This window comes from Girardinichthys multiradiatus, chromosome X (genome assembly GCF_021462225.1).
Source record: "Girardinichthys multiradiatus isolate DD_20200921_A chromosome X, DD_fGirMul_XY1, whole genome shotgun sequence".
Classification (NCBI taxonomy): Eukaryota; Metazoa; Chordata; class Actinopteri; order Cyprinodontiformes; family Goodeidae; genus Girardinichthys; species Girardinichthys multiradiatus.
This window is the reverse complement of record NC_061817.1, coordinates 3,930,270-3,952,948: the sequence shown is the minus strand read 5'-3', so window position 1 is coordinate 3,952,948 and position 22,679 is coordinate 3,930,270. Positions and strand designations below refer to the sequence as shown.

Sequence of the window (22,679 nt, the reverse complement as noted above, 5' to 3'; positions counted from 1 at the left end):
GGTTTAGGGTAGTACTGCAAATGCACTCATCCATCTCTTTATTGAACTTGCTTTGTGCACTGATGCCCAGTCATGCTAGAACAGAGGGGGCTATCCCTAAACTATTCCCACAAAGCTGGAATAGTGAAATTGTCCAAAATGACTTGGTATATTGAAGCAACAAGAGTTTTTTATCAATAGAACTTTTCATCTGGCTCAATTTAGCACAGCTCCGCTCCACTCAGGTCGCTTTGTGAGCGTTTCCATGACTGTTTTTTCCATACCGGTACCTAGTTTTTTGGACCCTGCTCCTGAGCAGGAACAATCGAGTCTAAGTCAGGACTACATGTGACATGAACAAACCGCTGTTCACTCATTGGCCATGGGACCAAGAGAAATTAGATGGTTTTAAGTAAATAAAACTCAAGAGTGCCAAAAACATTTTAAAGACCACATAAGCTGGAGCGGGTCAAACCTAAATAAAATTTATCATTTACAAATCATGAACCATGCCTAAAGGCAAAAAAAAAAAAAAAAAAAAAGCAGCATGTCATCTTTCTGAATTACATGCAGGTAGAGACCACTGTACTTAATAAAATCCTAAACCAGCTGATAACACATAAAATCCGCTGTTCAGACACACGTTTTCCCCAAAACACAAAAGCACCATAAAACAGTGTTTGGTTTGAAAATGTATTGATGGTCCTTAAATGAACCAGCATCTGCAGGAGGGAGCACAGAGTAGCTGCCTGTAATCAGAATGCCTGCATCATGTCACATGGGAGGAAGTCCCTGCTGAATCCATGGAGCACAAAGACCCAACATCCAGCCTGACACCGTTATTGCCAAGGCTGAGATAAAAACATCATAAAGCCCAAAATTGTTACTTCTTCAGGCAAACTTTGGAGCTTCACCATCCAGAAAGCAGCATCTCTCCTCTCTGCTTCTCCTGTCACCCCCCTCATATCAGAACCCCTGAGCCTTATTTTAGAAGTTCTGGATGGGCTGTGTTCTAGATAATTATCATAGTGGATGATTTTTATAAATGAAAATAACATATGACATTCTTGCATATACAATAAAAACTTTATTTGCATTTTGCTTATTTGGTTTTATTTTACATTTATTTTTTAGTTTCGCCAGATTACTTCAATGTGACAATGTCCCACAGTAATGTTATTAGCCACACAGTGCACTACACTGATTGCTGGAAGCGGGAGTTCAAACCAAAACTCCAGCAGTCTGTGGAAACACAACTGGTTCTGTGCTGAGTAGAGAGAGACTGAGTGGAGCCGGGTCACCAAACTATAGCCAGTGAAAAAGGGGAATAAGTATCTTCATTCTTCTTCTCTCTCCCCCCCCCCATCTTTTTCCTGCATCTTGTTTCCTATTCGTTTAAGTGTCTATAACAATTGAAATACTCCCAAAGCAGTTTCTAATAAAGTTTCTTTAATACATTTCAAACAGCATTAGTGTTAGCCGTAATGTTCCACTTGTGAAAGTAAATCTGTTGGGATTCTTATTGGCACTCAGACAATTCTGAGTGCTACTCTGCAGGACAGGAAAGAGAAAAAAAGAGCAGTCATAATCATCAGGACTTTATTACACTTTATTTTGTACTTTTCTGAAACAAGTACCATACAAATGAGTTCAAGACTTTGAAATATCCATTTTGACCAACCCAGGTTTAATAAATCTACAAAAACCTTGCCTGACCCCCATACCCACACAGGTAGCATTTTCTAGTTTAGGAAGTGCGTCACAATCAACAGTTAGATAATGAGATTGAATAAGCTGTAAGTTTCTTCTTCTAAGAATTTCAATAGAACCTAAAGAAAATGAAGAGGAATGCCTTAGATTGGTAGTCTTATTTTATTTCTTAGTGGTCAAACAGCAGCCAGTGGGGCAGAGTGCTTTAGACAAAGCATAGCACTTTTCTTTGTCTTAATGAATGAAAACATTGATAAAACTGACTTGAATTTAAACCCAACCCCTAAGTTAGTTTCAAAACAAATATCTAAAACTGAATCTTTATCTAATGGAAACCATGTTACTATTAGCATATCTTGTTGACAATGATTGTTGTAAAAAAACGCTTCAAGCTTGTGGCCTCCTCTGTTTCTGAGGGGTGGTGAAACTTCATTAAGTCTCTGGTATTTCCATGACAACTGGCAAAAAGTAAGAAATAGTCAGATAACTTAATTTTGTGTTTAAATCTTGTACATAATATATATTTTTTATTTAATTTAAAAGAAAATAGATTTAATATTTGTGCTTCAGCAGACAAGTACTTCCTGTCTCATGCCTTTCAGCTGAGATCCAAGTAGAATATAGTTTTAATACCGTTTTCTAATTTATGCGTAATTAAAACATCAATTTCAATAAATTATAGGCAGGGCTGTTTTGGCGACAAAGACATTTTGTGCTGCATGTAAATTAATAAAGTTTTTGTCCAAAATAAATGTTTCATTTTTTTTTTATTTCATACAACAGTAACCTAGTGAGCTGTTAGGTTACTTGTTGGTTTAGAACTTAAATTATATTCCACAAAGGGAGTATCGTTTCAGTTATAAACCCTTGATTGTTTTTTTTCTAATATCCAGATTGAAGGCTGAATATTTGAAAACACAAAGCTTCTCTTGACTTCATTTCATTGGTCAAAACATTTTGCTGAAGCATCTGCTGAATTGAAGGGCAGGGAATATGTTTCCTTTAAAGTCCAACTAATGACATTCATTTCCCACTGATTGCAGTCCATTTATGTGATTGTATTCAACTGACCAAAACTATCATTTCATCAAGGACGTTAGTCAACAGTTAATTTATTCTTTGATCAGTGGACAACGTGTGTACGAAAAAACTAATCTTCTGGATGCGTGAAGATATGATGGTAAAAGCAGTTTCTTTAAATAGTGACTATCTTTTTTTCCAACAAAATTATCTAAATTCCACATTTAAGAATTTTAACAACACAATTGCCTATTATTGTGGTACACAGCCTTGAACAGAGTTGTAGTGTTACACTTTCCAGTGCTTTTTGTTGACGTTCTTTAGTTGACTTTATCGTTGATGGTGTAGCTAAAGAACTGGATAGTTAGTTTGTATCTCAGTAGCAAAAAAAACAAAGTTTACAAATGAGCAATTTACTCTGCACACTGTAAATCACCCTTTGTTTCCTTACAGCACTGAGGGGGAAAAAAAGGCATACCCAATGGAAAATGTGTCAAAGTGATGTTCAAACAGCTTTTCTCCACATCTGACAATCAGTCATTCCTGATTCATTGTCAACAGTGTCAAAGTCGAACATCTAAAAAGAAATCTGAGGATAACATTTTCATAACAAATTCAGAGCTGCATCTATCTGCAGCCTGGTTGTTCAGACAGACGTAAACCTGTCCACTTAATTAGACAAAATCTTTAGAGCAGCTCCTCTGAGTTTTCCCTCTGTGAACAATGTCTTCCTTACATCTAAAAACAAAACAAGGCTGCCATGAAGGACGGCCTGACATCTGCTTCAGCTTATTCAAGCGATAATGGATTTTCGCATAAATTTCACTTATTCAGCCCAAGCCTGTCTAAACACCTTGGCTTTTTCACTGGGGGGACTAACCTAAATTTGGGTATTACCATTTTATTTTGGAAAATCTATGTAAAACTACCATCAAAATAAAGGTTTTGGATTAGCTGCAAAGGTCGAACAAAAACCTAGTCAAATCTGTCCCCATTAAACTAGTAGGCGGGCGGCCTTTTTCAGTGGGAGAACAGGGATGCCTTATTTTTCTCTCAGCACACAATGGGAGTATCATTTCAGTTCTAAACCCTGGATTCATCTTGGCTGGTGAAGCCATGAACAATAAGATACCATTATAAGATCCCTCACAGAAACCAATGAGTTAGAAAGAAATGGAGGCAAAATAAAGAACCAAAGTTTTAATCAGTTCAAGACCAGCACCATGGAGTCAGGGCTGAGAGCTGCCCTGGCTGTCGAGGTCTGTTTCGGAAGAACTGGTATCTGAGTCTGAGTTGTTGTCATTTTGGTTATCCTCTGCCAAGCATTTTTCCCGTATTCGTCTGTGAGTGGCACTGAGGCGGGCGAGCAGGCTCTGGTAATCGAAACAACCACGCTTCTCACCAAATGGGTCCTGGCGAAAGGCAACATTAAGCACGTTAGAGAGTAAATGTAAGCTAAGCCTCAACAGGAAATTTCTAATAAATAGGGAGAAAACCACAACCCACCAGAAAAAAGTGGCATCTGTTTGTCTTTCATATTTCATATTTGTATTGTCTGGGTCACAACTCTTACCACAATGACACAAGGCAGCCACAATCACAGACGATTTAAAGTGCCTAGAATTGATCATCTTAACCCAACAGATTTAACCTAAGGTTTCAAGTGATTTGGCATGTAGATCAAAGAACAATAGTTTGAACATTTTGACAGATAAACAAATAGGCAGCCAAGGATCATTAGCATTCTTTAGAAATTCAGCTCTATTCTTATTTTCCCATCATGTCCAAAGATCAGATGGGCAGTCATACTTAGTTTCCACCAGCAATCAACAGTTAGCAGTGCAAAACGCTGTTCTTAAACCAAAACTGCAGTGAAAATGTTTGACCTGCGAGAATGAGACCTGCCTAGTACTGAAGATTTGTAGGAGGAGACCAAGAAGACCCAAAATCTCCTGGTTTATTATGGGTGATATAAGACGTTCTATCCAGTATCAGAGGAAAAACACAAGATGAGGTGCATGATGTTGTTTAGAGATGTCTGGCTAATGTTGCCAACTCTGGATACATACTACAGTGAGCGAATTTCAAGCACTGTAGGTAGGTTGAAGAAAGGAGACCAAATGTGGCATGATTAGTTTACCTCTGAGCAAATCAAAGATTAATTATTCTTCAAAAGAATAAGGTGAAGGGGTATGCCTTAATAGTAGGAAGAGCCTCCTCACCTTTCAAGGGAATTTTCCATGTAATTGTGAAAACCATAAATGTTTTCTCCTCTACCCCTCCATTCCCAAAACATAGCAACCCCAATTCAACATTTTCCTATCTACAAAAATGTCAGGGATGATATGGGTGAGAGAACAATCGAGAGTAAACGCAAGCCCACTACGCCCGCCCCTCTTGCAACCCTGGCTTTGTTGTGTTAGTCTGTTTAGGTGGTGCAGCTATGCCATCTCCCATGTTGGTTTCCCTGCTTCTCCTCTCTGTCACACTAAGCAACCGGCAGTAGAGGTGCTTCCTTCCACGGCCATCAAAAAGCTCTGTGCGATGTTCAAAAAGTGCAACCTTTGTGTGCTCAGCAACATCCAAACAGAGCAACACATAACAGAACTGTACAAAAACAATGTTAAGGTTTTTTTTTTATTATTGAGAAGGGTATAAAAACCTTTTGATATCCAATCATTATTAAAAGTTGAAATAAAAACAGATTTTCTTTTTTACATTTTTGATTATCTTTTGAGAGATGCCCATCTCATTTATGGTTTAATTAAAATTATTCAAATGAAAATGATTTCAAATCTAGGTTGGCCAAAGGTATGGATAATTTTGGGCACAACCATCTTTTATTGTTAAATTTCGGCAAAAATGATTCTAAAATTATTAAAAAAATAACGAGATTTACCTGCATGTTCTGACCCTGCAGATGCAGCCTCTCTTTGCAGACTCCCTCATAGAAATCATAGTATTCAAGGAAGGACTTTTCCATCACACTACTAAAGCCCAGACAAAAAACACTCCAATAAGTTTAATAAAACAAGACCCTAAATGCAACACACAATAAATCTAGAAAGAATAATTATTAATTAATTATAATTATAAGTGAGGTGTGTGCTTTCTCACCTCAGAGCTTCAGGGCAGGGTACTTTGCCTTCCAACATGTCGCACACAGCCACCCTCATAGTTTCATGGCGGATACACTCATTGTAGTTCTTACTGTCCCCTGGGTGGCGCTCCTGTAGGACACACAGACCGCAAGCGTACTTTGTAACTTCTGATGTGGCTAACATACAGCAGCCTCTCAGCCGAGTTCCCAGGGCTTTAAGTAAATATTACCCACAGCTCCAGCCTCCAGATCTTTTGTTACATCAGTGCAGATAGGTTTCAATGTATAATTCAGAGTTGGAAACAACTTCACCATGACAAAACTGTTATTGGCTTGCTCCGTTTTCACTCAGTGGCTACAATGTGGCATTATCCCATTTGACATTTATTGTATACTATAAAATAAAAGATTTGCATGCAAACAAAATGCAGAGTACAGGAATACAACGGCAGGGCAGGCAACCCTATATGCAGGGATTTAATTACCAACCTTGGAACCTTGGCTGCATGTTTTTCTCCTTCTCTGCCTATTTCCTGGACTAGTGTGAATAAAAAGATTACTAAGCATGTTAGAAATATCAAATACCTTCACTGGTCACTTTATTAGGTACCGATTGCCAGTATGGGGTTGGATCTGCTTCGGCCTACAAAACAGCCTTTATTGTTTATGGTCCAGATTTAACACAGTGTCAGAAACATTTCTCAGACGATAACATCCAACAGTTACTGCAGATTAGATTTTTACACATCGATAATGCAAATCTCCCATTCCATCACATCCCAAGGTGCTCTATTGGACAGGGATCTGGTAGCTGTGTAGGTCCCTGGAGTATAGAGAACTCATTATGTTAAAAAAACCAGCTTGAGATCATCAGAGATTAGTATATTGGTGCATTATTCTGGGAGTAGCCATCAGAAAATGGCTACACTACAGAAATCGGCCTTGACCTCCCACCTGATGGAGAGCATGGAGAGGCTCATCCTCAACCACCTCTGCACTGCCAAGAGCCCCACCTTGGACCCACTGCAGTGTGCCTACAGGCCCAACCTCACTCACCTAGAGAGCCCTGGGAGCGTAGTAAAATGTATCCTCTTTGACTTCTCCAGCACTTTCAACACCATCAGACTTGCACTGCTGCGGAAGAAGCTGGACGACATGGGAGTGGATGGACACCTTGCTCCCTGGAACATTGATTACCTCACTGACTGGCCACAGTACGCGAGGCTGCGCAGCTGAGTGAGAGGTGATAGTCTGCAGTAGAGGGTGACATTTTTTCGGGAGTCCCACGGGTCACGGGATTCCCATGGGAATCCCGTGGGACGGGAGACAGCATCAGTAAAGATCACGTGATTGGGACGGTACAGGATAAAACATGAACGGGAGCAGACGGGAGCGGGAGCTAACCAACAGGAGGGAAAATAAACTAGGATCAATTGTCTTTGGAGATGTAAATCTGAGACTTTGTTATAAACTTTAAGAAAAAAAAACTTGGATCGACGCCGCCATTGTGTAGTTTTTTTCAAAGAAGCCTATACTATAATGCGAGTCAAACAAACTACACGACCCACAAGCCAACAGTGCTTCTGATCGATGTTTTCCACCTGCGTTCAGGATGGAGGGAGCAAACGCAGGTGCAGAACTGGACGTGGTAAAATTGGATTTGCAACGTAAGGTCAGAAGTAAGGACTTATCTATTAAACTCATAGAGTTGACAGGAAAGTCGCAAATATGACCGAACTTCAGGAGAGTTGAATGTAGCGGTGTTAACACGCAGTCTGCTGCTTGTAAAACGTGTTTAGTCGTAATCAAGTTCACCAGTGATTAAGGGACACTTGTAAGACAGATTCTGGATTAAATCAACCCTGCATCTCTTCATTCATCAAACCAAAAGTACCATCATGTGTCAAGTCTCATCTGACCAACAAAATTGCTGCATGTGCTCTAAAGATTTAAGAGGTAAGGTACGGAAGCCCGTGAGGGGACATGGGGAAATTTATTACTTTTGCGTCCCCACGCAATACTTTTGCGTTCGGCATTTTGGAACAGCAGCACAGATGACAAACTGCTCATAAAACAAACAGCACTGATATGTGATTGATATGGTTTATTTGTCATATGCAGGTTAACACGCAGTAAACAATGCGATGAAATTCTTAGGATAAGAAGAACCGTTCAAATCACAATAAAAACAAAAACACGGCGTACAAAAAAAAGTACACATCATGCAGCAGTAATAAGCAAACAAAGTGTCACAGATGTGGTTTCGTGCAGCATTATTGTTCAGTAGTTTGTTTGACAGCTTGTGGATAAAAACTTTTAGTCTGATTTGAAGATAATTTTATTTAAGGCCGATTTCAAAATAAAACTCAATAAATCTCAAAACGGGTGTAGTGTTTGTTTCATTTTTGCAGTTATCTGATTTGGAAACTATCCCACAAAGTATTGCGAAATAACGCAAAGACTATTGCGTGGGGACTCAAAAAAGAAAATAATCCCCCCTTGTCCCCTCGCGGACTCCGTAGAAAGGCTTCATCAAGGGAAGATATTAAATAAATATGTTGTGAAATAGAAAAAAATGTAATGTACCATTAAATGTACAATTTATTTAATACATCATTAAATATTAAGTGTACCACTAATTACGCCATGTCGTCTTTAAAATTATACTTAATTATTCAGTGGCACATTTAATTGCATAATATTCCATTTCATGATATAATGGTACATTTATCGTTTCTAATGATGTATTAAATAAATAAATGGTACCTTTGATTTAATGGCACATTTAATGTTACATTTCTTTCATGTTACATTTACTTCACTTATGGGACATTCACAACATTTATTTATTTAATGATGATTTTATTGTTTTAATTTTGTCCAGTTTGACCCTCCATTCTTGATGCCTGTATAGGAGGTCATGTCAGAATTTGAATCAGGTGTTCTGGAGCAGACAAACATCTAAAACTTGCAGGGAAGGGGTCCCTGAGGACCAGGGCTGTGAACCATTGAGGTACAGTTTCTAAATTGTGAAGGTAATGCCTTTTTGGCCTTTTGTTCAAGAACAGTTCTCTTACTAGGTGCATTTTTCTTTCGTTTCAGCAACTTGAAACATAAAAGTAATGTCATTATTCAAAGGAAACGATCACTTAATAAATGCGTAAAATACAACTATGTACATTTTGTTTATTCAGCTAAGATAGGCATGGTCTGTTTCCTTGTTTGATATTTTATTATTTCTTCATTATTATTCTTTTTACTTTAACTGGCCTTTACTACAGCTAAAAACAGGGACCTAACTGGTCCTTCAAAGAAAGAAATTGCCAAAAGACTAAATGAAGAAAACAAAAATGGGAGTGGCACAGGAGTGGGAGTCGTTCTGAATGGGAGCGGGATGGGAGTGGGAGTCAATTTACCAGGAGTGGGACGGGACAGGATTTTTTTTGTTATGCTGGCCTGGGATTGGGATGGGACAAGACATTTTTCTGTGGGAGCGGGATGGGACAGGAGAGAAAATCCACTCCCGTGTCACCCTCTAGTCTGCAGCTCCGTTTACACCTTCAACACGAACAATAAGGACAGCTGTCATCTCTCGAAGTTCTCTGACAACTCAGCCATTATGGGCTGTGTGTCTGATGGGAACGAGCTAGAGTACCGGTTGGTCATCATGGACTTTGTGGACTGGTGTGAGCGTAACCACCTGTGCTTGAACACCAGTAAGACAAAAGAGATGGTGATAAGACTTCAGGAGAAGGACACCACCTCACTCACCAGTGAACATTGGGAGGACATTGAGACACTAAGTACCTGGCCAATAAACTGGACTGGTCCACTGCACAGTAAAGCATCTAACAGTGGGTCTAAGGATTTCATCTCGTTACCTAATGGAAGTCAGGGTGCCATCGTTTATCCTGTACAGGTCTGTGCGTCCCTCCCTGGATATGCCTTCCCAGACCAACACTGACCCACAACCACCAAACCAATTATACTGAACAATGTTGCAGGCAGCACATACCAGACCTGTGGATGGGTTAAGGACCTCGGACAGCAGTCTTCTGAAATCTCCTCAATGTTCTTGAGAGTGTGCTGGGAGACACAACAATCCTTCAGGAAATGGCACATGTTGATCTGCCATGCTGGTGGAGTTGGATTGCCTGTGGAACCTCTTTTACTCGTACTCGTCGTTTTCCGCTTATCCGGGACCAGGTCGCGGGGGCAGCAGACTCAGCAGAGACACCCAGACGTCTCTCTCCCCAGACACCTCATCCAGCTTCTCCGGGTGGAGCCCAAGGCGTTCCCAGGCCAGCTGAGAGACATAGTCCCTCCAGCGTGTCCTGGGCCGTCCCCTGGGCCTCCTCCCAGTGGGACGTGCCTGGAACACCTCCCGAGGAAGGCGTCCAGGAGGCATCCGGAATAGATGCCCGAGCCACCTCATCTGGCTCCTCTCGATGTGAAGGAGCAGCGGCTCTACTCCGAGCCCCTCCCGGATGGCCGAGCTCCTCACCCTATCTCTAAGGGAGTGCCCGGCCACCCTACGGAGGAAGCTCATTTCAGCCGCTTGTATCCGGGATCTCGTTCTTTCGGTCATGACCCAAAGTTCATGGCCATAGGTGAGGGTAGGAACGTAGACCGACCGGTAAATCGAGAGCTTTGCTTTTCAGCTCAGCTCTCTCTTCACCACAACGGACCAGCACAGCGCCCCCACATTACTGCGGCAGCCGCACCAATCCATCTGTCAATCTCCCGCTCCATTCTTCCCTCACTCATGAACAAGACCCCGAGATACTTGAACTCCTCCACTTGAGGCAGGAACTCCCCTCCAACCTGAAGAGGACAAGCCACCCTTTTCCGGTCGAGTACCATGGCCTCTGACTTGGAGGAGCTGATCCTCATCCCAGCTGCTTCACACTCCTACAGCATGCGCCCCAGCGCATGATATAGGTCTTGGCTAGAGGGGGCCAGCAGGAGGCGTCATCTGCAAACAGAAGAGAAGAAATCCACTGGTCCCCAAACCAGACCGCCTCCGGCCCTTGGCTGCGTCTAGAAATCCTGTCCACAAAAGTTATGAACAGGACCGGTGACAAAGGGCGACCCTGCCGGAGTCCAACATGCACCGGGAACAGGTCCGACTTAGTGCCAGCAATGCGGACCAAACTCCTGCTCTGCTTGTACAGGGACCGGATGGCCCCTAATAAAGGGCCCCTGATTCCATACTCCTGGAGCACACCCCACAAGGCATCACGGGGGACACAGTCGAATGCTTTCTCCAGGTCCAAAAAACACATGTGGACCTCTTTTAACGTCCAATAATTGCCTCATGCTACCAGTAGAGACACTGACCCTGCTGTCAAATGCAAAACTACTGAAAAGCAGCCAAATATATGAGGAGGGAAACAATGTCCGTAGCCTGCACCTGCAAACCATTCCTGTTTTAGGGTTTGTCTCATAGTTTCCCCTTTAGTGCACCTGTTGTTAATTTCGTTGACACCAGAACAGCTGACACTGGTTAACAAATCCTTCTACTACTTAACTTCCCAGATTTGATATTATACTCTGATGAAAAAGTGCTTCTGCAATTTTTCAAGCAGTGTATTTATTGTATAAATCATATCATTCTGTCAAGCAACTTCAGCAAAAAAAACAGCAGTTGTGTGCTACACTTTTAGCCACAGAAAGGAAGGTTAAACACCTACTAGAAAACCCACAAATACAGCAACATCACCAACCTATCTAGGCAAATAGTAATACTGTACACCAAAGTAATGTTTTTAGAACCACCAACATGTGGTTCTGATCTTGGACATATTCTCTAGGACTGTGACTGACAGCAGGGGTGGTGCAAAACCAGTTCATATGCTTATAAACTACATTTATACCAAGTCTGGTTTGAGCTTCATGCCTTCACCATTTACTTCTCCAGATTATTTTTAAAACATTCTGCTAATTTTCAGTAACATAATTTAGCTGAAATATCTGATTTTCCTATAGACTACAGTATTTCATCTATCATGAGAACTATAAATAACAGGCAACAAGGAGAAGCTATAATCTCCGGTAAAAATAATTTGCTTTATCTACCATTTCCTTAGCTCCAAAAAAGATTAAACAAAAACTGGTGAAAGTTGGTTTTAGTCCCTAAAAAAACCCAAAAAACTCCCACAAAACACTGGTTCAGGTTCTGGGTGCTGTTGGACTCACAGTTGCACCAGTATTGGCAGCCTTGCTGATAAAAATTACCTGCTCGAAGCCGGGCTCATTGTGATATGGATTCTCCGTCATCAGGGACTGAATGGATATCAGAACAGATGATATACTCTGGGCTGGACTCCACGCTGGGCCAGTCCATGTCCTACAGAAACACACATTTCACATACACACACACACATTTCAAATTTTTTTTCTCTTTCTGCTCTCGGTGGGGTCAGACGCTTTTCCACTCTCTCCTCGATCCTCCCCCATTTTTTGCCCTGCTTCAGCCTTTTGTCTATGTTTTTCTTAGAGCCTCTGTTCGCATACCCTCCTAATTTGTTCATTATGGATTTGGTCAGCTGGTCTCTCAACGTAATCGATAAAATTTTCTCGACGGGGACACAGGGTACCTCTTGTCCAGACGGGACGTTCTTCTCCGGATTCCTGGCAGCAGTGAAAGATTGTGTGCCTGACAACAATGTCAGTTGAGGACGTGGAAGATTTGTAAATAATTGGATTTCTGATAACAGGATTTCTGCTTTTTGGAGTTGGCGGTTACCTGGCTTCTCGAAAGATTTGTAAAACATCGGCAGCTGTTCAAAACACTCCAAAGCTGCCCGGGATGTTTTGAAGAGATTTTTAGGGCTCTCAGCACTCGGACTGATATGTTAAGAGAGCAGAATCGCAAGCTGGACGCAATCCTTGAACAGAATCGCAGGCTGGCTGCATTTCCCGGACTCAAAGATGATATGATTTAATCTTGGAGAAAGTTGTTTGCTCAGGATCTACTGATAGTATCAGTAGATCCTGAGCTATTTGGCTATTTGGATTTGAAATTGAGAATGCCAGTAAGACTTTGAAGGCAGGCGGAAAATCACAGCCGGCCTGAACCAAAACATTTATTGTTTGTCTAATTCAGGAGACCCGATGTGGCCTTCACAGGCTTCTTATCAAAACATTTCTCCTGGATGTTCTGTAAATACGACGCTCTGCCCCATCAACCCCCCTCATCTGTGAACTGAACTGTATGGCCGTTTGGTAAAACCTCCATTTCTTTTTCAAGGACAATGGCACCTTCGTCAGTGTTGACAGTCTAATTCTTTGCACACATGATCATACTTAAATATTGGCACCCTCACGAGTCCACCATGCCCCTGCAAAATCTTTGCTTATGTGTATTGCTTTCCCATGGTCCTTATTTTTACCTAAATGTGGATTTCATTTCTTCTCCTTTTCATAGATTTTTAGATTTACCAGTGAAAGGAAAATAATACTAGTTTCTTAAAAATTTGAAAAGCTGTTTTTACACCAGTGACTCAGCGTCCTTAGTTAGAACTCAGTGATTGCTTAGTTAAATTTCAATGGATGCAAATGACTGTTATTATTGGACTACAACTGCATTATACCAGTGAACCCAAGGATCATTCTCTCTCAGCACAAGATGCTTTCCCCTACATAGTGGACTTAATGATATAATTACCTCTTAGAAAAATTGGTTTAGAACCAGCTCTTACCAGTAAAACCCAAAGGATTATTAATGTTATCTGTATCATTGTAATGCTGGCCAGACATTTTTAGATTTCTCAGAAGGATTCATAGATTTTTAGATTTCTTAGAAGGATTGTAGTATCATTTGATTTGTTTTTCTGTGTCTGTATTGGTGTTTATTTTCTTTGTGATTGTATTGTAATTGTATGTACAGCGCTTTGAGGGTCTCGTTACTGAAAAGCGCTATATAAATAAACTTACCTTACAAGCACATATAAAGCATAATTAATTAACATACAATCATTACTTAAGCACTTTCCATCAAGACTCTGGCACCTTGATTTCCGAATGACATGCAGAATTTGCTTTCATCCGAAAAAAGTACTTTGGACCATTGAGCAACAGTCCAGTGCTGCTTCTCTGTAGCCCAGGTCAGGCACTTCTGCCGCTGTTTCTGGTTCAAAAGTGGCTTGACCTGGGGAATGCGGCACCTGTAGCCCATTTCCTACACACGCCTGTGCACGGTGGCTCTGGATGTTTCTACTCCAGACTCAGTCCACTGCTTCCGCAGGTCCCGCAAGGTCTGGAATCGGCCCTTCTCCACAATCTTCCTCAGGGTCCGGTCACCTCTTCTCGTTGTGCAGCGTTTTCTGCCACACTTTTTCCTTCCCACAGACTTCCCACTGAGGTGCCTTGATACAGCACTCTGGGAACAGCCTATTCGTTCAGAAATTTCTTCCTGTGTCTTACCCTCTTGCTTGAGGGTGTCAATAGTGGCCTTCTGGACAGCAGTCAGGTCGGCAGTCTTACCCATGATTGGGGTTTTGAGTGATGAACCAGGCTGGGAGTTTTAAAGGCCTCAGGAATCTTTTGCAGGTGTTAGAGTTAACTCGTTGATTCAGATGATTAGGTTCATAGCTCGTTTAGAGACCCTTTTAATGATATGCTAATTTTGTGAGATAGGAATTTTGGGTTTTCATGAGCTGTATGCCAAAATCATCCGTATTAAGACAATAAAAGACCTGAAATATTTCAGTTAGTGTGTAATGAATCTAAAATATATGAATGTTAAATTTTCATCATGACATTATGGAAAATAATTAACTTTATCACAATATGCTAATATTTTGAGAAGGACCTGTATTTTCTTGCCTGTGCTGATAACATTGACCCCGACTCCTACTCGAAAAATATTAACTTTACACACTATAAAGTTAAACAGAAATGTCTATAACCCCAGAATTATTCTTTTTATCATAAAAAACAAGAAATGTTCCTGTTTCCAAAATTCTGAACACAAGACAAGCAGAAAGTAAACAAAGCCAGAGAGCCTAACTCACCCCAGGATACTGAGGCACACTTTGCCGTTGCGGTAGAAGTTGGGGTTGAAACGTACAGTATTTTGTCCGGTTGTGATGAGCTTTACCCGGGGTGGATGGATGGGATAGTCTGGGGGACAGCGAAATAAGAAAAGGAAGAAGCCACCCTCATATGGCGTGTCGAATGGTCCTGTGATCAGAGCATGGATCTAAAATATTGGAGATATTCAGAAAGGAGAGAGAAAAAGGTCTTAAAAAACCGGTACAGATGTGAGAATACATTCAAATCTATCAAATTTACTTGTCCACTAACAGGTCTAAATAGCTCTTAATACAGATTTCTTCAAAAAGGACCAGAAGCTAGCATCTTCTAGGAAAACAGGAGCAACCAAGTGTGAAGTAAGGCAAACACATAGACCTAAAAGTGCCAGGCACCAACAGCCATTGTGTGAAGAGTGCTATTTACATGTGTCACTCCCAACATTCTCCCAGTCCCTCAGTCATTTCATAGGTGATCTATGAGCACAAAACAGGACCATATACACTGCTCAAAAAAATAAAGGGAACACTCAAATAACACATCCTAGATGTGAATGAATGAAATATTCTCATTGAATATTTTGTTCTGTACAAAGTCGAATGTGCTGACAACAAAATCACACAAAAATCATCAATGGAAATCACTGGAGGCCTGGATTTTGGAGTCACACACAAATTTAAAGTGTAAAAACACACTACAGGCTGATCCAGCTTTGATGTAACGTCCTTAAAACAAGTCAAAATGAGGCTCAGCATTGTGTGTGGCCTCCACGTGCCTGTATGACCTCCCTACAACACCTGGGCATGCTCCTGATGAGACAGCAGATGGTCTCCTGAGGGATCTCCTCCCAGACCTAGACTAAAGCATTCGCCAACTCCTGGATAGTCTGTGGTGCAATGTGACGTTGGAGGATGGAGCGAGACATGATGTCCCAGATGTGCTCAATTGGATTCAGGTCTGGGGAACGGGCGGGCCAGTCCATAGCCTCGATGTCTTCATTTTGCAGGAACTGCTGACACACTCCAGCCACATGAGGTCTAGCATTGTCCTGCATTAGGAGGAACCGGGGGCCAACTGCACCATATGGTCTCACACAGGGTCTGAGGATCTCATCGCAGTACCTAATGGCTGTCAGGCTACCTCTGGCGAGCACATGGAGGGCCATGCCGCCCTCCAAAGAAATGCCACCCCACACCATTACTGACCCACTGCCAAACCGGTCGTGGTGAAGGATGTTGCAGGCAGCAGATCGCTCTCCACGGTGTCTCCAGACTCTGTCACATGTGCTCAGTGTGAACCTGCTTTCATTTGTGAAGAGCACAGGGCGCCAGTGGCGAATTCACCAGTCCTGGTGTTCTCTAGCAAATGCCAAGCGTCCTGCACGTTGTTGGGCTGTGAGCACAACCCCCATTTGTGGATGTCGGGCCTTCATACCATCCTCATGGAGTCGGTTTCTAACCGTTTGTACAGACACATGCACATTTGTGGCCTGCTGGAGGTCATTTTGCAGGGCTCTGGTAGTGCTCCTCCTGTTCCTCCTTGCACAAAGGCAGAGGTAGTGGTCCTGCTGCTGGGTTGTTGCCCTCCTACTGCCTCCTCCACGTCTCCTAGTGTACTGGCCTGTCTCCTGGTAGCGCCTCCAGGCTCTGGACACTACCCTGATAAACACAGCAAACCTTCTTGCCACAGGTCGCATTGATGTGCCATCCTGGATGAGCTGCACTACCTGAGCCACTTGTGTGGTTTGTAGAGTCCGTCTCATGCTACCACGAGTGTGAAAGCACCACCAACATTCAAAAGTGACCAAAACATCAGCCAGAAGGCATAGGTACTGAGAAGTGGTCTGTGGTCACCACCTGCAGAACCACTCCTTTATTGTGTGTGTCTTGCTAATCGCCAAAGATTTCCCCCTCTTGTCTATTCCATTTGTACAACAGCATGTGAAATTGATTGTCAATCAGTGTTGCTTCCTAAGTGGACATTTTGATTTCACAGAAGTTTGATTTACTTGGAGTTATATTGTGTTGTTTAAGTCTTCCCTTTATTTTTTTGAGCAGTGTATATGTCTGGCAGCTTTGTAGCCTTCTGAAATAAAATGCCTGAGAAATCCAGGCTTGTGCAGCTAGACATAGGTAACTGTCACATTTGAACCGATACCCAGTACCTGGGAATCAATATCGGTACCAGTTTTCAGTACTTTTGTGTGTGGTAATAAATGTTAATTTGTTAATAAAATCTGAAAATGTTTCAATTTAACATATTTATTTCTCATTATATAAACTTTAATGAATATATCAAAACAACATCCAGCTGTTTGTTTTGTAACATCTCAGTTGTTTCAAACACTTCTTCTGCCATGCTGCTGGCTGCAGACGAGTCACTAACGAATGCAGGCGTGGTAACGGTGACGAATGCAGGAGTTGTAGACATACAGGGGTTGGACAATGAAACTGAAACACCTGTCATTTTAGTGTGGGAGGTTTCATGGCTAAATTGGACCAGCCTGGTAGCCAGTCTTCATTGATTGCACGTTGCAACAGTAAGAGCAGAGTGTGAAGGTTCAATTAGCAGGGTAAGAGCACAGTTTTGCTCAAAATATTGAAATGCACACAACATTATGGGTGACATACCAGAGTTCAAAAGAGGACAAATTGTTGGTGCACGTCTTGCTGGCACATCTGTGACCAAGACAGCAAGTTTTTGTGATGTATCAAGAGCCACGGTATTCAGGGTAATGTCATCATACCACCAAGAAGGACGAACCACATCCAACAGAATTAACTGTGGACGCAAGAGGAAGCTGTCTGAAAGGGATGTTCGGGTGCTAACCCGGATTGTATCCAAAAAAATAAAACCACGGCTGCCCAAATCACGGCAGAATTAAATGTGCACCTCAACTTTCCTGTTTCCACCAGAATTGTCCGTCGGGAGCTCCACAGGGTCAATATACACAGCCGGGCTGCTATAGCCAAACCTTTGGTCACTCATGCCAATGCCAAACGTCGGTTTCAATGGTGCAAGGAGTGCAAATCTTGTGCTGTGGACAATGTGAAACATGTATTGTTCTCTGATGAGTCCACCTTTACTGTTTTCCCCACATCCAGGAGAGTTACGGTGTGGAAAAGCCCCAAAGAAGCGTACCATCCAGACTGTTGCATGCCCAGAATGAAGCATGGGGGTGGATCAGTGATGGTTTTGGCTGCCATATCATGGCATTCCCTTGGCCCAATACTTGTGCTAGATGGGCGCGTCACTGCCAAGGACTACTGAACCATTCTTGAGGACCATGTGCATCCAATGGTTCTGTGATGGACATTCTTGCAGTAAGCATTCCACAATGTATGACCTTTGGTTTACCTCACTCCAGTGAACATCTGTGTTAGAGGAGGAAGCTGTAAAAGCCATTATCAGAAGTTTAATGGTTAAGGACATTTGTTAGGGTGATGCCTCAGGGAGAGTAGATGGTTGTTCCTAGGTAACCTAGTCTCCTCTGAACCCGAGAAGGGTCTGGGGTCATAAAACACAGACTATTTGAAGTTGAGATAACACTGTCATGTTCTGGTATAAATACTGTGTGTAAATGTTGTTCGGGGCTCTGTTTCACTGACTAACCTCAGTGTCAGGGTCTTCAAACGCTGAATGCCTTTGAATAAAACTTATAAAGACAAAGTCCGGATTTTCTCTTGTTATGAGTCAACTTCTACCCACTTTGATAAGAAAATTCCACAACAGTTCAAACATTGTATCCTAAAGGCGGTGCCGTGTATCAGGATGACAATGCACCAATACACACAGCAAGACTGGTGAAAGATTGGTTTGATGAACATGAAAGTGAAGTTGAACATCTCCCATGGCCTGCACAGTCACCAGATCTAAATATTATTGAGCCACTTTGGGGTGTTTTGGCGGAGCGAGTCAGGAAACGTTTTCCTCCACCAGTATCACGTAGTGACCTGGACACTATCCTGCAAGAATGGCTTAAAATCCCTCTGACCACTGTGCAGGACTTGTATATTTCATTCCCAAGATGAATTGACGCTGTATTGGCCGCAAAAGGAGGCCCTACACCATATATAAATTATTGTGGTGTAAAACCAGGTGTTTCTGTTTCATTGTCCAACCCCTGTAGATCTGAGGCTGATGAAAATTGTGTCTCTTCAACCTTGGGAAAAATCTTGATCTTAACCAGGTGCTTCCTCAGATTAGAAGTATTCCCGCCATTGGTCTTGCACTTCATGTCACAAATATTGCAGCAAAATTTATTGAATGTCCTTAAGAGAACCCACGTCTGCAGGAGGAGGAAGCAGGCAGAGGGCAGCTGCCCGTAATCAGACTGCCTGCATCGCATCAAATGGGAGGCAGACCCCGTTGAATCCATGAAGCACAAATATCCAATATTGAACATAAAACTTACATATAACATCACAAAACGTCACCGCGGTCAAAAGTCTGCAGTTTTGCGCTTTAAAATCCTTATCCTCATTATTGCCATGGCTGAGACAAAAACTTTCTCATAGAGCCAAAAATTATTACTTTTTCAGGCAAACTTTGGAGCTTCACCATACAGACAGCAGCACCTCTCCTCTCTGCTTCTCCTGCTACCCCCCTCACATCAGAACCCCTGAGCCTTGTAGAAGTTCTGGCTGGGTTGTGGTCCAGATAACTATCCTAGTTGATCATTTTATAATGGAAAAAAGCATATAAGACATTCATGCATATGCAACAATAGAAAAATTACTAGTATGTAGTTTATTTGTATTATTTTTGTGTTTATATTTTACCGTTTCACGTCGATTACTTTAATGTGACTATGTCACACAGAAGTAACTGATGGCTGGAGGCCGGGCTTCAAGCCAGAACGCAAAAACTAACACCGTCCCCCCCCTTGGATAATGGTAGGGGAAACACTGCTTTGGAAATCAAGGCAGTCAGGGCCACAGTCCTACATTTCAGGGGTCTGTTTTCACCACAGACATTTTTTCACTTTGCGGCATGTTTAAAAAAAAAATTGTTGGTCAAAACTAGGGGGTTACAGGACACATTGGCAGAACCAAGCCTTCAATTTGTTCATGTAATATTCCCCGTTTTCTTCCACAACCATTTTTTTAAAGTCTGGATTTCTTCATTATGATTTTCATCCGAGTTCTTGTTATTAGTAGCCTATATAGTGGCCTAAGATTAGGTCTATTATACTTGGAAGAGAACTTTGCTATCCTTCTGGCTGAGTGAACACCAACCAGTTAGTTCACTGCAGACTGCTCTGCAGTTGCTGGTTAGCATCCTAACACCACAATTTAAAGCATTCTGTGGGGACAGCCTCTCTTTAAAACACAGTGCTGTGAACTGGAGGTCCCAAACAAGATGGCAAAGATGATTAGTATGCACCTTTAATGGATCAATGGCGGATATCAAGTGTCAAGTGGAAGCCAGATTGGAAAATAACGTACTGATAAAAATGAGTCAGGAAGGACCACAGTTAACATGTTTCAGATTAAAAACAGGTACAGAAGACAGCTGAAGCCAGGAAAGGTGGCAATCTGGTTAATGCTTCCCACATTAATCAGATGTTGACTGGTCTGTACTTTTTACCTTGGTCATGTCTTGAGGATCTGGAACTACAAACATCCCAGGAGGGGGTTCCTTGTATATGGACATAATATCCCTGCAATGAAAGGGCAACAGAAAAAACTGAGACACTTCAATTAGAAACTGAGGAAGTGATCCTAAGATACGTAGCAATCCCTAATTCACCAGCAACTTTTAAGTACTATCGAAGTTCTTTTAAGTACAATTAACTAGGGCTGCACGATCTTAAGAAAATCTGATATCTATTAATATTGTAAGTTGCACTGATGATATGACCTGCAATAAAAAATAATTACAAATTGTTACTGTCTTTGTGCTTTGGGTTTATATCAAACACAGACTCCATACAATGAGTCTATTCAGCTATTGGAAAGAAAATGTATTCATTATTTCCATCTCAACAACAAGGTTTCACTGAAAAAAGTTGGTTGTTACTAACGTCTGCTGTTATGGCATTGAAACAACGAGTTTGTGGTTGACCACCTTACCACCTCTTTACCTTCTATGACTTTTTATTTTGGATTAAAAAATGTCAGTAAATATATTACAGGAATAGAAAGCCTGAATGCATAGTACTTAAATAATTGGTTAACATTTCTTGCAGTCCTTCTACAAACATATCACATATATTCTTACTGCAATAATGATAATTTGCGCAGCCCTACTAGGAACATCAGACATGCACAACTTGGTAGGATTTTTTACAGCAACTGTGACATTAAAAATTCAAACACAATGTTTGATCTTATGAGAAAGTAAAGGTGCATTCATCTGAGCTAAGACGATAAACAGCACTAGGGTTGTGTATTTTAGGGAGTTTTTGGGGTTTGAGAAAGCATGGTGAAAAACTAACCAAAAGGAAGCAGTCATGGCAAGTGATTAATAGCTAGTGTGAGAAATTATTAACATTTATAAAAACACTGGTGTCGCATTTTAAAAAAGGTAGCTTCAGTTTCTACTTAGAGTTTAAACTAAATTTATTTATATAGAAATAACTAAAGATTAAATAACCATATTGAATAAAGAAATAATGGGTCTTGTACAAATCCCTGGCATTACTTCTACTGATAAAATGCATGTTATAAAATCCTGAACATCCAGTTGCAATAAGGGACTAACACCAAGTAACTAGGCCATTTAGAACTCTATGCAGAACAAATAAGTTAAAATATATTAAGACAGCAGAACTTTTTTCTCTAAGTCGCTGAGTGCGTGGCTTAGCTTGTGCTTTCACTTGTTGCGGCCGCAGCAAAAACGCTATTGCTGATTAATTAAGAGTTCAGTAACAGCAAACATTTTAATGAAGCTTTCTGACTTCACTCCTTACTACACATTATCAGACTAAAGTATTCAAACTGTTTCCGATACATTTTTATTTACCTCTTTATCCTCAAAATGCATTGCTGGGATGCCTTCTCGTTGTCCCAATCTGCACTAAGAGTCGGGTCCCAGGACGTGGCGTGGAGTTGAGACAAGAGTGCCCCGCCTGCTAGCCCAGCCACTCCTAGGCCGACACCGGGTAGGGGCGAGGACGTGTGTACGATCGGAGACACGGCCACGACAGGTGGCGAGGATCCGGAGGTGAATGTGTTCCCAAATCCGGTTGCAGAAGATGTAACAGCGGATATAGGGGACATTACAGCGGCCAGGCCACCCAGCGCGGCTGCAGTGGGAGAGGCCGAGTTCGGGCTAGGATGAGCACCGCTAGCAGGAGGGTGTCCCCCCGGCAAAGAGTTGGCCAAAGTCGGCAGAGGGAAGGCTCCGCTGCCCTGTACGGGAACGCCTAAGCCATGGGCACTGCCGCTATACTCTCCAAAGCTGTCCGCCATAGCTGACGAGCTAGCACGCTGAAACAAATTAGATATGGACTAACCTGTACTGGAACTTGAAAGCCACATTGACTCTTGACTGAGAAATTCCCTTTACCTTTCTGTTTCCGAGCTCAATCACAGAACAAGGAAACGGCTTTAGACGAGGCCAGAGAGCAAATCAATTCCTCCCACGACATGATAGCTGTTCCTCGTTAGCATAAATACATTTTAGCAACCTTGCCTAAAGTCTTACGTTTTCATATGAGTTTAAACACTGTCTACTCGCTACCACAATGAAATCTGTTCTTCGGCTGGATGTTATTGATGGGAAAAAAGTTGGTAAGAAATTGCTTCAAAATGAACACCTCACCATCACTAAAGAATCATATCGGAACTTCAGGAACATCTTGTCAGGTCTGCTGGAAGTGAGAAAACCT

At 41.8% G+C, this 22,679-nt stretch overlaps 1 protein-coding gene across 1 annotated transcript; it reads right to left on the bottom strand.

Moving 5' to 3' along the window:
• Window positions 1–1,570: 1,570 nt before the first annotated feature.
• LOC124862677 (ubiquitin-conjugating enzyme E2 Z-like) lies at window positions 1,571–22,636 on the bottom strand. Its single transcript, XM_047356730.1, has 8 exons — window positions 22,358–22,636; window positions 21,812–22,278; window positions 20,435–20,507; window positions 14,827–15,014; window positions 12,047–12,158; window positions 5,827–5,939; window positions 5,609–5,699; window positions 1,571–4,121 (listed from the first exon to the last, which is right to left on the bottom strand). Exons 2-8 carry the CDS (start codon window positions 22,258–22,260, stop codon window positions 3,939–3,941), a joined length of 1,209 nt encoding a protein of 402 aa, XP_047212686.1. The 5' UTR covers window positions 22,261–22,278; window positions 22,358–22,636; the 3' UTR covers window positions 1,571–3,938.
• Between the last annotated feature and the right edge of the window lie 43 nt (window positions 22,637–22,679).

Excerpts from the sequence above, each read along its gene's own strand:
- LOC124862677 (XM_047356730.1), bottom strand. The coding sequence starts at position 22,260 with ATGGCGGACAGCTTTGGAGAGTATAGCGGCAGTGCCCATGGCTTAGGC. Across the intron at positions 20,508-21,811 it reads TGCATTTTGAGGATAAAGAG|GGATATTATGTCCATATACA; the intron begins GTAAATAAAAAT and ends CTTTCATTGCAG. Across the intron at positions 15,015-20,434 it reads ATCCTCAAGACATGACCAAG|ATCCATGCTCTGATCACAGG; the intron begins GTAAAAAGTACA and ends CCAATATTTTAG.